General features: G+C 44.1%; 1 protein-coding gene across 1 annotated transcript in view; it reads right to left on the reverse strand.

Moving 5' to 3' along the window:
- Window positions 1–4,463: 4,463 nt before the first annotated feature.
- TTN (titin) overlaps window positions 4,464–14,564 on the reverse strand; it is a 309,138-nt gene continuing 299,037 nt past the window's right edge. Inside the window, exons 296-300 of the mRNA XM_043525559.1 lie at window positions 13,938–14,531; window positions 7,864–13,811; window positions 7,619–7,772; window positions 6,198–6,485; window positions 4,464–6,066 (exon numbers count right to left, since the gene is read on the reverse strand). Of these exons, the coding sequence (XP_043381494.1) occupies window positions 5,768–6,066; window positions 6,198–6,485; window positions 7,619–7,772; window positions 7,864–13,811; window positions 13,938–14,531 (7,283 nt within the window). The 3' untranslated portion in view covers window positions 4,464–5,767. The remainder of the gene's footprint in view (window positions 6,067–6,197; window positions 6,486–7,618; window positions 7,773–7,863; window positions 13,812–13,937; window positions 14,532–14,564) is intronic.

Consider the following 14,564-nt stretch of genomic DNA (forward strand, 5'->3'; position numbering starts at 1 on the left):
TTTTGTTTCCAGGAGTGGATGTCAAATCAGGGTAATCATGTTTTTGGGATTTTTTTTTTTTAAAAACGCCTATTCTGAAACCTCATTGAATTATTAGCCTAGCTTTCATTTTACCAATACATGTGCACATATTAAGCACATAACCTGTTAGTTTCTGACCATCATGTAGTGCATAAAAACAATTATTTGGACTCCATCATTGTACAAGCGGTGCAGCAAACGTAGGCTGACCTACAAGACCTGAAAAGTCAATTGACTCCACTGGGACTTCTGCCACAGATGAGAGGGCACTTTAATTGTAGAACTGCATAGCTCCTAAATGACTGGACAGGTACCTTATTTAATCACACTGGTACTCACCATCCCATGGGACTTCTCGTGTCATTAAAGCTGGAGGGACAGTTCAGTACAGACCCAATCCAACTCCCATTAAAATTGAGTCTTTTAATCATGGGAGTAGCTCTGTTGACATCACTGAAAATGCCCATGTACTTAAAGCAGGGTGAAAGTAACTTAAAGGACTTACCTGTAGGCTGGAGTCCTGAGCAGGGGGCGGGGCCTCAGCGGGAGCGGGGGGAGGGCTTTAAATCCCCAGGCCCTGTAAATCAAGATTTAAACGACCTGGGGCTCTAGCTGCGGTAGCGGCAGCTGGGAGCCCTGGGCCCTTTAAATCTCCGTTGGAGCTACCAGCTGCGAAGGCGGCTGGGCGCCCCAGAGCATGGGGGCAATTTAAAGGGCCCAGGGCTCCAGCTGCCGCAGCAGAGTCTTGAGCCCTTTAAATTGCCACAGGACTCCCCCCAGCCACCACCACTACCCCAGGGCTCTGGCAGCGGGCCTCCAGCGGTGATTTAAAGGTCCCAGGGCTTCCAGCAGCGGCCACATCCCTGCGCCCTTTAAATCGCCACCCGAGCCCTCCTGCTGGAGCCCCGAGAGTAGCGGCGGTGGCCTGGCAAAGGGCCCGGGGCTCCAGCCACCGCTACCGCCCTGGGCCCTTTACCTCGCTGTCTGAGTCCTGCTGCTGGAGCCCCCGGGGTAGTGGTGGCAGCTGGGGACTCCTGCGGTGATTTTAAAGAGCCCCGGGCTCCCAGCCACCACTACCGCAGCGGAGCCCCGGACCCTTTAAATTGCTGCCCAAGCCCTGGGCTCCCAACCGCCTCTGCTACCTGGGGGCTCCAGCAGCGGGGCTCCAGCTGCTGCCGGGAGCCCCAGGCCCTTTAAATTGGTGGCTTGGGGAAGCACAGAATGTGCGATGTCCAGAGACCTCAGTGACACTGGGACACCGTAACAGCCCAGCCCCCACTGGCAATGGAGGATCCTTCCACAGCAGTAAAGCCTCTGAAGGCGTTGGGGGGAGCATTCCAGCAACCACGGGCAGAAGGGTCTGCAGCTCCCAGCCAGGAGAAGACGGAGCTGTGGCAGAGAGAGTATATTCCCCCTGCCCTCCCCGGGGCAAAGCTAGGTGAGCAGGTGCCTGAGCCCCTCTCCCTTCCCTCCCACCCTGTTGGCAGCTGGCCTGAGCCCCTCTCCCTTTTCCTTGCCTGTCCCTCCACATGGAACTGGCCAAAGCGCGCCACCCCCACCCCAGCATCGAGCTGTCCCAAATCGCTGTCTCCCTTCCAACGGTGCTAAGCTGCCTCAAGCCCCCTCCTCCCATGCAGAGCTGGCCCAAGCCCTGTCCATTGCCCGCCCTCCCCCCGCCCCCTATTTGGCAAAACTGAGCATATGTCCTGTTTGCTCTTGCCACCTGGCGATCAGTTGATACGAACAAATGCACAGAAATCAGGAGGTCGGGCCCCTGCCCTGACCAACCCTGGCCCCACTGCATTCCCCGGTGCTGCCCCTAGGGGGGTTATGTGCTACAGTTTGGGGACCACTGCCCTCGCCAGCGGTTGATTAGAGCTGCCCAGGGCCCCCCATCTGCCCTGGGTGTGGGGGGAAAGGGTGCCCAAGCGCGGCCCCCCCCCCCCATGTCCCTGCCCCCAAGGGTGCACTACCCGGGACAGGTGGAGGGTCCAAGGTTCCCTACAACAGCCCCAGCTCCCTGGGAAGCTCTTACCACTGCCTGGCTTCTGGCCGGGTCGGGGGGGTGGGGTGGGCGGGTTTGGGAGAAGGGGAGGCATGGGGGGGGGAAAATGTTCTTTGTGCCCAGGGCCCCCAAAAAGACACTTCTGCTTGCTCCGCCCTCAAATGTAGACATCAAACTATGCCTATGCTGCTTCTCCTGAGTCATCGGCTGCTCTCTGCCTAAAGGGTGAGTGCTAGGCCTGCTGACAATGAGTAGAAAATATGCGGGACAAATTGGGAGCCTAGGGTTTTCTGAGTTGGGCTGGTGTGTGAGTTTAAGTTGGGGCGGGGGGGGAGGGGGCGAGACAAACCAGCCCTGCAGAGGGTAGGCCTGAGCTGTGGTTAGGGAGACAGAGTAAGCAGCTTTAGTGGGGTATATAAGGCTCTAGCTGGAGGACACGGAGCTGGTGGGGGAAGCTGTGATCTGCAAGGCGGCTGCGTTGAGTGCAGGGAGGCTGGACTCAAATGAGGGTTTTTGCTGGATTGCGATTGGATGAAAGAAACCAGTAGGGCAAAATGAGACTTTGGGACGAGGCGCATGAAAAAAGGCGTTTTATATAAAGTTTCTCCCACCCTTCTGTTTACTGTATTGTTTTTCAGTCTGAAAGTTTCTCTCTTCACTCAGCAAAACACTTCCTTGTGACTCCCCCCCTCCCCCCACAACTGGGCCCGGTCCTTCACAGTTTGTTTACTGAAAATATGGCCACCTTGCAAAATGGGAGGTGGGCATAGTGTGTCAGCCCACCCCTCCCGATGTGATGGACAGCTCGCTAAGAGGCCTAATTTTCAATTGATGCCAGGTCTTGCCCACTGCTTGTTAAATTAGTGGCCCCAGAGCCAGCTAGCACAGCTCTCAGGGCACCTCATGGAAAGCAAGCACTAGAGGAGGGTCCTATGGAGCCCTAGCTATAACTCTCCATTTGTGCTTCTACCAGCAGGTAGCACTTTATCTGGTAGCTGGGGCGAAGCGCTTTACATGTCAAGACAGAGCTCTGGCAACGTACCACTGCAGGGGTCGGGGTTTGGCTGGATTTTTCACACCCTGTGTGACCTACTTGGGTTGCCTTAGCATGGCCCTTTAGGGATGACGGGGTGGCCAACCTGTGGCTCTGGCGCCACATGCGGCTCTTCCGAAGTGACTATGCGGCTTCTTGTATAGGCTCCGGGGCTGGAGCTACAGGCGACAACTTTCCAATGGGGGGGTGCTCACACCTTTGCCACAGGCCCTGTCCCCAACTCTGCCTCCTACCCTGAGCCTCCTGCACGCCATGAAACTGCTGGTGGGTGGGAGACACTGGGAGCAGAGGGGTGGAGGCGTATTTGACCATTGGTAAAGTCTGGCTCAGGGTGACCACCCCTGGGCTAAATGAACATGCTATGCTGCGAGCCATCAGGTGGCATTGTTGCCCAGTTTTTACTTAGTTTATGAGCAATGTACCTTCTTTGACACATGGGGAGGCTGTTGCAAACAGAAGGTGCATTTGCTCTCTACCTTCATACGGCTAACTAGAGTCAATGCTTGAGGCTTAGGTGTTCCCTGGGAACCAGGCATTGGTGTTGTGGCTGAGAGTCCTGAAAGACAGAAATGCCTCTGTGAATACCACTGTTCAAGTTATATTAAGGAACCCCTCCACCCCCATTCCTGCAGCCGTAATCTTTTTCCTCCCCAAAATAAGGCGGCTGCAAGGCCCTGAAAGCTGCTACTGTGACAGTGTAAGATGTGGCGTCTCCTGCTCTCTGTCATAATCATGTAATTGGCTAAATAAATTTGGAAACCAAATGCACTGAAGAAAGCCCTTCCCACCTGTAGCGGTTTACCTCATCCTACCCTAGCAGATAAACAAGGTGTGTTTAGAGAGGAACAAAGCAGGCCGGCCACACTGGGGGACTCTATCCTGGGAAGCAATGATTGAAAAAGATTTAGGAGGGGCATGGTGGATAATCAACTGAACATGAGCGCCCACTGTGGCCAAAAGCACTAATGCGATCCTGGAGAGGCATAAATGGGCATCTGGACTAAAAGCAGAACAGTTATTTTACCTCTGTGTGCCTTAAGTGCCTATAAGGCATGTTTTTCTAATCCTTTAATTATTCCCTAGTTCTCCTCTGAACTTCCTTTATCAACATCCCTCTTGAATTGTGGACACCAGCACAGGCCACATTAGTCGAGCAGTTGCACCAGTAGCAAATATAATTTATTTATCTTAATAAAGAGAAGGGTGACTTGAGGAAAATGTCTTTAATAAGGGGCTCTTCAATTTAGCAGAGAAAGGTATAACATGATCCAGTGGCTGGAACCTGAAGCTAGACAAATTCAGTCTGGAAATAAGGTGTAAATTTCTAGCAGTGAGAGTAATTAACCACTGGAATAATTTACCAAAGGTCATGGTGGATTTTTTTTTTTATGAAGATACGCTCTAGGAATTATTTTGGGGAAGTTCTGTAGCCTGTGTTATAAAGGAGGTCAGACTAGTTGATCACAATGGTCCCTTCTGGCCTTGGAATCTGCAGCCTTGATCTCACCAGTCTCCCCTACTCCCTCTCTGTTAACAGATGTGTGTGTGCTGGTAGGGGATGGGTATAATAATGAAGGAAAGTGGGCTATGATCAGAAAGAGAGAAGAATCTGAATTGTTTGTTTCCTCTCCTTTAAATCTATTTCTGGGGTTTAAATGTAAAGACCAAATGACAAGAAATCACACATTGTAAAGTGCAGGTAGCATGCTTTATTTCAAATGAACAATACTATCTCAAGGAGGTTCAACAAATACAGCTAACAATAAAATTGACTACTATGTTAAGAGAACTAAATCAAATTGAAGGTGAGGGCACTATTGTGGTCTTAGCAACAGTTCTTTGGATTTTTTTTAAAACTGTGGTTCATTGCTTAGTTGCTTGGAAATTACAATACGTAATAGATTTCTAATACTACCACACAAGCTCACAATCATTGCACCCCGGAACCTCTGAGAGGCAGTACTGCTGCTGCACTTGAGTACCTAAACAACTTTGTTGAACGAGGGAATGGCCAGGTGGTGTTACTTCTTAAAAGCTATTCAGGTAGTCAATATGCCAGAAACAGTACTCAAACAGTGAGTGAACAAAGTGCTGGCCGCTTGCACTTTGCTCAAGATATTGTAAGTCAGTCCGGAAATAAAAATTAGTGTGACAATCAGAGTCAATGTAAAACATTAAAGTGCTGATTACAGGAGGGTAGATGCAAACATCACCAATGCCTTACACTTCTGATTCAACATATATATTCGTGCACGTATAAGTACAATGCACAGTATCATTTCTTAGGTGTATGCAGTCTTCAACAGGGAGCCTCTCTACCTGTTGAGGCATTCTTAGACATCAACACTGTGTTGAGGCACAAAAATTAGTTAAATGTTGAGCAGGGTATTCGTTTCCTTAGAAACTTTCCCCTACCAACCGTTAGTTCCAAAAATTACATTTTAAAAGTCATAAAATAAATGGTACAAAACTCCATAACCGTTAACTTCGGCTATATACAGTATGTACATGTCACTGAAAAATGTTTAAAATTCATAGGTCAAATAATAACTATAAGTCAATGTATATCTTTGAACTTTGTCTCATTCAGGTAGGTACAAAAATATTTTTTTCCTATTTACAGATCAGATATTTCAGTCTATATGACACTTGTAAAAAGTCAAGTGTAAATAAAACAGATAAGCCCTCTAAATTGATCGAATATTAATATTCACAGTGGCAGAATCAGTACCAAATTCATTTCCTAAATTCAGTGTATAAAGTCCGCCATCATTCTTCTGGACATCCATGATGATAAGAGTGGTTAGATCTTCACTAGTTTCAATATGGAATCTGCCTTGCTGTTCCTGACTAGTAATTTTTTCCCCTTTGCAGTACCATGTTACTTCAGGAGCCGGTTGACCCGAAAAGGCACAGGATACTGTGAGAACCTTTCCTTCATCAATGCTGATATCAGATGGAAGAGCTTCAATTTTGGGTGGTACTCCTTTGCAAAATGGGAAAGTAAGTTTCAAGTTAGTTATTTTCATTAAGAACTATCTCCCTGCAGCAGAGGTATTCTAAGTAGTACTTCTGGGTATTTGATATTCTAATTCTACCAGTAATTTTATTGCTCACCTCTCAAACCAGATTGAATCATTCTACTAGCTGAACTCTCCAGTTGTGTCAGACTAGATTTTCCCATAATACGGCTGGAGCTCATCTCTACAAAGGATTCTTTCATGGAAGAGGCCATGCTTTGGGCAGACATGCTTGCGAATTTCATTTCGGTCATGCTGCTACTGCTGAACGAAGCCTCTTGTTTAGAAGCAGACATTTGAAATGACTGAGAAGAGAAACTTTCCTGCATGCTTGCATCACCACTTGTCCTCAATACCACCTCTTTTGGAGGTTCTTCAATTAGAGCTGTGGAGCAGAGCAAACATAAAAGGAAAAAGCTATGTCATCTCCTTAACTGGTCAAGTAATGTGATCCTATGTTGACTTCACAGAAGGGAGAAAAGAGTAAGGGAGAAAGGAAAACTTCAATGGACCATAAAAATGTTGCCAATTACTTGATCAAATCATGGCTAAATCACTAAAAATAATTTATATAATGAAACAGGAAGCAGACATTTTATTAGCCTATGACATGTATGAAGAAAGGAAAATTACAGCTGCGGCCAGAGATATAATTCTGCTGCTTTTTAAAGAAGTTTAGTATTTTTTTCTGGCAGTGGGTATTTTGATTTGGTTTTTGATTCCTTTTCAGACTAACCAGAAAATGCCACCCAAAATGTACCTAAAAAGAGCTATGGGAACTCCTTGCTATTCCTTCAGTCTCTAGCTGCAGCTCTTACTTGCCAATTTTAAGACATATCATCAGAAAGCGTTTGCTGTCAGATTTATCACTAGAATCATAGAGCAAGAGATTATGCATTTGCCTAGTTCATATCAGCAGAAATTCTGAAACATTTTCAGGTACTTTTAAATACTGTTTTATAATTTCTCTTTGTTTGACCTACATATTCTGGTTAAGTGAATTGTTCTGTAGTCATCTAACAAGTAGTAAATATCACAGCTGCTTTCTCTTTAACATAAGCACAAACATACATCAGCAGCAAAAATACAATAACCCCTTGATTCCAGGAATCAAGATATTCTTGAATTGCTAATACTTGAACTAAATTCTTTTGCTGGCCGTTCAATATATTTTTAATGGTAGAGTAATACACTTTTTTAAAATGAACTACTTTGGTGTTCGATGAAACAGTGATCACCAGCACCCAGCGGGTAATGGCAAGATCACAGTTAAGAATGTTCACTGCGTGCTCTTGACACTCATCTGGTAGGAAACGGAACACTCTTAAATAGCTGTTCAAATAGCATAAAAGATCCCTCACATTTGTAAAATATAAATTATATTGTACTTCGTATAACAAAAATAGAAATGTGTTAAAATGTGTAAGTCAACACCACTCTACAGATTTTGTTGCATCTAATTCTACCAGGTGAGAGTTCTAGTCATTCAAAACAATAAGAATTAAACAACGAACTTACGGAGTACAGTCAGGGATGCTGTAGCAGAGCATTGTCCATGGTAATTTTTAGCTTTGACTGTGTATTTTCCACTGTCACTCACTGCAGCGTTTAGAATATTAAGAGAATATATGGTATTGGAGCGACTTACATTGATTTTGGATGACATAGCAATCTGAGGGGGAGAAAAAGATTTTTGATTATGATCAACTTTAACAAGAATTTTTAATGCAATTTTTAAAGCTAATATGTAAGCGATTACTTACAGGTTGGTTATTCTTAAACCACTCAATTTCAGGAGAAGGATCCCCAGAGATTTCACAAGTCAACAATACATCTTGTCCTTCATCAATGTTTTGAGATTTGGGCTGTGTGATGAAGGCTGGTGCATTTGAGCGCTCAGTAGAAAAGGTCATATCAAACTGGCATCTGACAATGCCTTCGTCAGTTTTACCTTCACAGGTAAGTATTCCTTCATCTTTATGACTAGCTTTTTTGATGGTTAGAGTGTGATCACTTCCAGATACACCATATCTATAATCTTCTGAGTTAGGTAGCTCTATTCCATTCAGCACCCATTTCACTTCAGTTGCACCATTAATGTTAGCTTTCACAGTAACTTTCTGACCATCAGACACAGTCATTTTAGTGGAGGAAGCTTTAATTTCTGCATGTGATCTTTTGGCTTCTTCAGAAACTACTGACTTTTTAACAATTTCTTCTTGGACCACTGCTTTTTCTTGAGTTGTCACTGCTGATTTCTTCTGGGTAGAAATTTTAAGTGCCTCAGCCTCTTTCTCAACTGATTTAGACTTTTCAGTCATGCTTGACACTTGGGAATGGATACTTTTAAAAACTTGGCCAACAAATTGGAAGTTAGTTTTAGATACACCACCTTCCCCAGTGATTTCACAGGTATATGCACCTTGATCAGACTCTGTAAGGTTATGGATTTTGAGTTCATAGGTGCCATCTGCTGAATAATGAAACGTGAAATGGCTGTCTTCTTTCAGTTTGTTGCCATCTTTATACCAGGATACTTCTCTGACACTTAAGATACTGCTTTCAGCTGCACAGGAAAACCTTACCTTATCTCCACAAGCTTCCACTTTCAGTTGCTGAGTTATCCTGGGAGGAGCAACAGTTGGTAACTGCACTTTCTCCGCTGGAGTTGTCCTGCCTTCTGCTGCTGATTTAGCTTTTGCATGAGCAGTAGGTGGTTCAGGGGATTTTACACGTTTAGGTGATTTAACTGGCTCTGGAGACTTCACACGAGGCTCAGGAGATTTGACTTTTGGGGGTGATGTAATTGCTTTTTCAGGAACCCTTGCTCTTTGTACAGTCAAAGTAAAGTGTGCTTCCTGTCTTCCTTCAGAGTTTTCTACCACCAAAATGTAACTTCCTTCATCTGATGTCTGGACAGAAGAAATCTCAAAAGTAGATTTGTACTGTGTTCGTGTGACTTGGAAGCGCCTGGAAGAAACAATGGCTTGACCTGCACGTAACCACGTTACTGTTGGTGTTGGTTCACCATCAATGTCACAAGAAAATCTTGCAGTTTCCCCTTCAGAGACAGTGATGGATCGTGGTTTTGTTAATATTGTTGCTGGAAGAGTGGTCTTAAACTTCTTGAGTGAAGCCCTTTCCTCCAATGATTTTTCTTCAGCTGCAGTGATTTTCTTTTCAGCAGAAGCATAGCGTTCGTATGACGAGAGTGATTCTCTTGTCGCTGTCATTTCTGATTTGACCTCTCTTACTGAAGAACTAGCCTCTATTGCAGATGTTTTCTTAAAAGAGGAAACAGCATAAGCCTCTGTCTTTGTCAAGTCAGGAAAAACTGATCTTGGTACTTCCTCATCTCTGCGCTGGGAAGAGTAGGTAGTATAATCTCCTCCCGTAACATCTAATGTCGCATAGTCAGAACATTCTCCTTTGTAGTTTGTGCATACAACACGATATGTTCCACTGTCATCAATATGGCAGTCAAGAATCTCCAAGGTTAACACACCACTGGTATTAGTGAAATGTATCTTACTGCTCTCTTGGATTTCAATACCATTATGGTACCATTTCACTTCAGCTGTTGGTTTCGACTGGACGTTCAGAATGAACCTGGTATTATGATTGCATGGCACACGATGAGAGCGCATTCTCAGAGTGATGCGAGGGGTGTGGTCCAAAGTGAAAGGCTGCTGAGTCAGAACTTCGTATTTCCTTTCCATTGTTTTCTGAGTTTTCAAAGCAGCTTTCATGGAGTCATACCTGGAGAAGATATCAAATCTGGCCATCCTTTCGAATCGAGAGAGTGATCTTTCACTAGTCACCGGGCTTGGTGAGCGTGGCCGAGTTCTCTCTGGGGTAGGGGATCTCCTTTCAGTTTCTTCTGCAGGCCGTGAATGGGGCCGAATTAATTCAGATACTGGGCGCATTAATTCAATATAAGTTGGAGAAAGAGATCTTCTCCTCCTTAATAGCCTTGAGGGTGGTGAAAATTCCCTTTGAACGTGTTCCACCATTTTTATTTCTTCTTCTTCTTCTGATGTAATCTCAGTTATTTCTCTCTGTCTCCTCCTCACTCTGCTCTCTTCCTCCTGTGCCATACGCTCAAGCTCGCTCTTGTATTCAGAGAGTCGCTGAGTTGTGATAACTGGACGAAGCAATTCTTCATCCTCCCTCTCATCCATTATTCTCTGTCTTTGCTTTGGTGGCCTATAGACAGCCCTGTCATGGCGTTGACGAAGTTCTGCATAACTTGCTCCAGTTTCAGCTTTAGATGGGATGTGATAGGTTGAGTACCTCAGCTCTCTTTTTCTGGCTTCCTCTGTACTGACCTGCTCCCCTGCTGAAGAATAACGAAGGGCAGACAGCTCAAAACGTGGAGGGCTTCTGCTTGGTGGTGAAGCAGAAAAGCCTAACTCAAGTTCTTCTTCAAGACGCAGTCTTTCCTCTTCAATTCTCTTCATGGCTAAATAGTCATCAATAGGTAGGAGTAATTCCTCATCTGACAGGTCACTGAGTGATCGCCTTCTTGGTCTGTAATAAAGCTCATAATCAGGAGATGGTGTTCGACGGCGTGCTGGTCTCACAGTTTCAAGGTCATCTTGTGACAGCTTTGGTATGCGCCATTTAGGTTTATACTGATCAGAAATGCGTGGGAGTGGCATCACATAGAACTGTTCCCATCTAGACAGGCGAATGCGCTTTGGCCGTTTCTGAACAATTCTGTCCAGTTTTCCTGGCATTTCATACTGGTCTCGCAGCTTCTTGTACCACTTCATATCTGACATAGGCACAAACTGTTTAATGGTCTGATCTTCTTCAAGAGCAGTGCGTACACGCCTGCGAGGCTCTGGTATCTCGTACGGCATGCGAAGTCTCCTTTCTTCCTTTATTTCTTCCTTCTGAATTTCATATACACCTTTAACAGTCTTAGTACTCACCGCTGGCTTATACAGCATGGCAGCTTCTCTTAGAGCTTCCTGTGCAGTTTGTGTTAGTGGAACAGTTTCAGTCCCAGAAAGGATTTCTGCCATTCTTAGTGTCTTGTCAATTTGTTTTTGTACATGCTTTTCCCGCTCTTCTTCTGTCTTGTACTCGTGCTTGACATATGTCAAGCGTTCTACTTTCAGGTAAGCCTGACAACTTGCAGATCCAGCACTGTTTGTAGCAGTAACTCTATAATAACCACTGTCTTCTGGTAAAGTATCTCTGATGTGCAAAGCATAATAGTCCAAGCCTTCATGAACAACTTCAATGTTGGGACCACATGACAGAGGTTGACCATCTTTCTCCCATTTCAATGTTGGTTTTGGTACACCAGATATCCTTATCTCAAAGCACACACTTTGGCCTTCTTGGCACTCTGCATTTGCTAATAGTCTTTTGAACATCGGTCTTAATGTGGTGTCTGCTGGAGGTGGGTGTGGAATTACAGTCAGCTTAGCTTTGCAACTGTCTTCACCATATTTGTTGCGTGCCAAAACACTATACTCAGCATCATCGTCCTCAGTAAGTTTATGGATGGTAAGTTGATAAAGACCTTTGTCCGATTCAAAAGTATACTTCCTATCGTCATCACCTGGTTTGATTTTCTGACCTGATTTGAACCATGTTACTCGAGGTTCTGGGTGGACGGTTATAGTTACTCCAAACCTGACATTTTCATCAACATAGGCAGTGTGGTTATACAGAGGCAGAGTAAATTCTGGTGGCCTCTCTAGAAGTCTCATAGTATCCACTCGGCGTTTCACTTTCTTAACTGTTCTGTATCTATAATACTCAGAAACTTCTCTCACACCTTTCACAAATAGTTCTGCATAGGAACTATCTTCACCATAGTCATTTACTACCTTGCATCTATATGTACCATCATCTGATTTAGTAATGTCTTTGACATACATGGTTGCCACTCCTTCCTGGTAGCTGATTTCATACTTCCCATTGTTCTCCAGTTGCCTGATACCAAAGTACCAAGTCACTTGTGTGGACTGATCGTAATTTTCAATCTTACATGTGTATTTGGCATGCCCTCCTTCTTCTACAACAGCATGCATTATCTGCCCAGAAATGGGGCCAATGTCAATTGATGCAACTTTTACTTTGGCAACTGTAACCCCTTTCTGAGATCTAATTGCACCACCACAGGAAATGCGAGCTACTGACACAACCATATTCCATTCTTTCTTCACCAGGGTCTGGTAGTACCGCCTATGTCTTAATGTTTTGATGACTTTAGTGCTGATCTTTTCCGTCCTCTGTTTCATCCACGGATGACTAAGTGCTTCTGCTGCGGTCATACGACCTTTCCTTTCTTTTACTAGTAGGCGATCAACAAAGTCCATGGCCTCAATGCTTATATCTTTGAATGCTTCATCATCAAAGTTGTATTCAGCACTGATGATATTTTCAATAGTCTGTTGGTTTGTTTCAGCAATGAAAGGATTAATACCACTTAGAAGTATATATACCAGGGCACCAAGTGACCACATGTCAGTAGCTGTGCTGACCACATCATGTTGATGTACTTCAGGTCCATAATATTCAGGAGAAGTAAACTGAAGTCTAAAGTTGTCACCAGGCTTCAGCTGTCTAGCCTGACCAAACTCAATAATTTTAATTGTGGAGCTTCTTCTTGTGAAGTAAATGATATTCTCTGGCCTGATATCAAAATGTCCAATGTTATGACTGTGTAAGAATTCAAGTGCTTCACAGACCTGGTATACATAGTTTACTATTTCTCTTTCACTCAGTTCAAATGAGGTTGTACTAATTCTTTCAAAGATGTCAACTCCAGATATGAACTCAAAGATCATGACTAATTCTTCTAGGCTTTCAAATGATTCGTGAAGATACAAGATATTTCTATGCCTAGCAATGTTTAGGATGGAAATCTCTTTCTTTACTGAAACTTGGTCAGCTCCCTTTACTTTAACAAATTTGGCCAGGAAGGTCTTCTTGGAAACTGTTTCAACACAGCGGTGAACAATTCCAAAATGCCCACGCCCAAGCTCTTCAGCAATCATATATTTGTCATAGAGTTCCTTTGTGGAAGAGTGAGATGCTTTAACTGTGGTGACTTCTCTGGTCTCATCAACTTCTTCATCATAGTTCAGCATTCTTGTCTTATCTTCCTGTGTTATAATTGGCTCTGTAGGTTCAGAAGGCTGACTTTGCCCAAATTTATTTTCTGCAATTACACGGAACTGGTAGCTTGTCTTGCCAAATAGGTTTACCACAGTGTATCGGGTATCACGAGCTTGTGCAACACGAATCCACCTCTCTGCTGTAGTAGCACGTTTCTCAATGATGTAGTTTGTGACTCTGCTTCCACCATCAGCTGCTGGAGCAGTCCAGATCAAGTTAACTGAATCCCTTGAAATGTCACTTACTTTCAGACCCCTTGGTGGATCAGGTACATCAGCCACATCTAATTCAACTGTTTTTTGATCAATGCCAAATCTATTTTTAGCACAAACAATGTAGAAACCTGCATCTTTTCTGTCCACACCATTTGGAAAAACTAGAGAGGTGAATGATCTTGTAACAATAACTTGGTAGTGTCCATTGTTATCAATGAGATCTTGTCCTTTCTGCCATGTAATCACTGGATCCGGCTTGCCACTGAATGGAATCTTGATGCTGACCACTTCACCTCGGAGAGCGTGAACAGCTCCCATACCTTCAAGATTTTTGGGCAAGTGAATCTTAGCAGGAACTGTAGCAGAAAGAAAGAAAGATCCCATCAGTACAAACAATATTTTAACTAAAACACAGCAGGAGAATTCTAAACTTTAGAAAGTTAAATAAGAATTTGACTAAAGCATCGAAACACTTTATTCACCTTCAACATCCAAAGAGGCAGTGCCAGAGACAGATCCTCCCTGATTGGTAGCTCTAACTTGGTAGACAGTGGCATCATCATCTGTTGCATTTGTAATGACCAGCTGGTGATATCCACCTTTAAATTCTTGTATCTTAACCTTTTCACCATCTGGCAAGATCTCTTTACCCTGTCTAAACCATTTAACAATAGGCTTAGGTTGACCGGTGACTTTGCAAACAAATGTGGCAGTGGCTCTGAATTTCACATTCAAGTTTCTTAGTTCTTCCTTGAAATGTGGTGCTTGAATTGGTACATCAGATTTTGGAATGACTGGTTGTGATACTTCACTCCATTCACTTTCACCTCCTAGATTTTCACATTTTACACGGAATTCATATTCAAGGCCTTCAACAAGACTTTTCACAGAATAGACTGTTTCACGAATTTCTTCTGTTGTTACTGCAATCCATTTGTTTTGTTTCTTTTCACGTTTCTCGAGGTAGTAATTTCTGATCTTTGCACCTCCATCACTAGCTGGTGGTTTCCAGGACACAACACAAGAGTCCTTTGTAACAGCAGTTACTATAGGTTGACTAGGTTGCCCTGGTTTTTCTGTAAAGAATAAAAAGATTCAAAATGTTAAAT

This window comes from Chelonia mydas, chromosome 11 (assembly GCF_015237465.2).
Source record: "Chelonia mydas isolate rCheMyd1 chromosome 11, rCheMyd1.pri.v2, whole genome shotgun sequence".
In the NCBI taxonomy this organism is placed as follows: Eukaryota; Metazoa; Chordata; order Testudines; family Cheloniidae; genus Chelonia; species Chelonia mydas.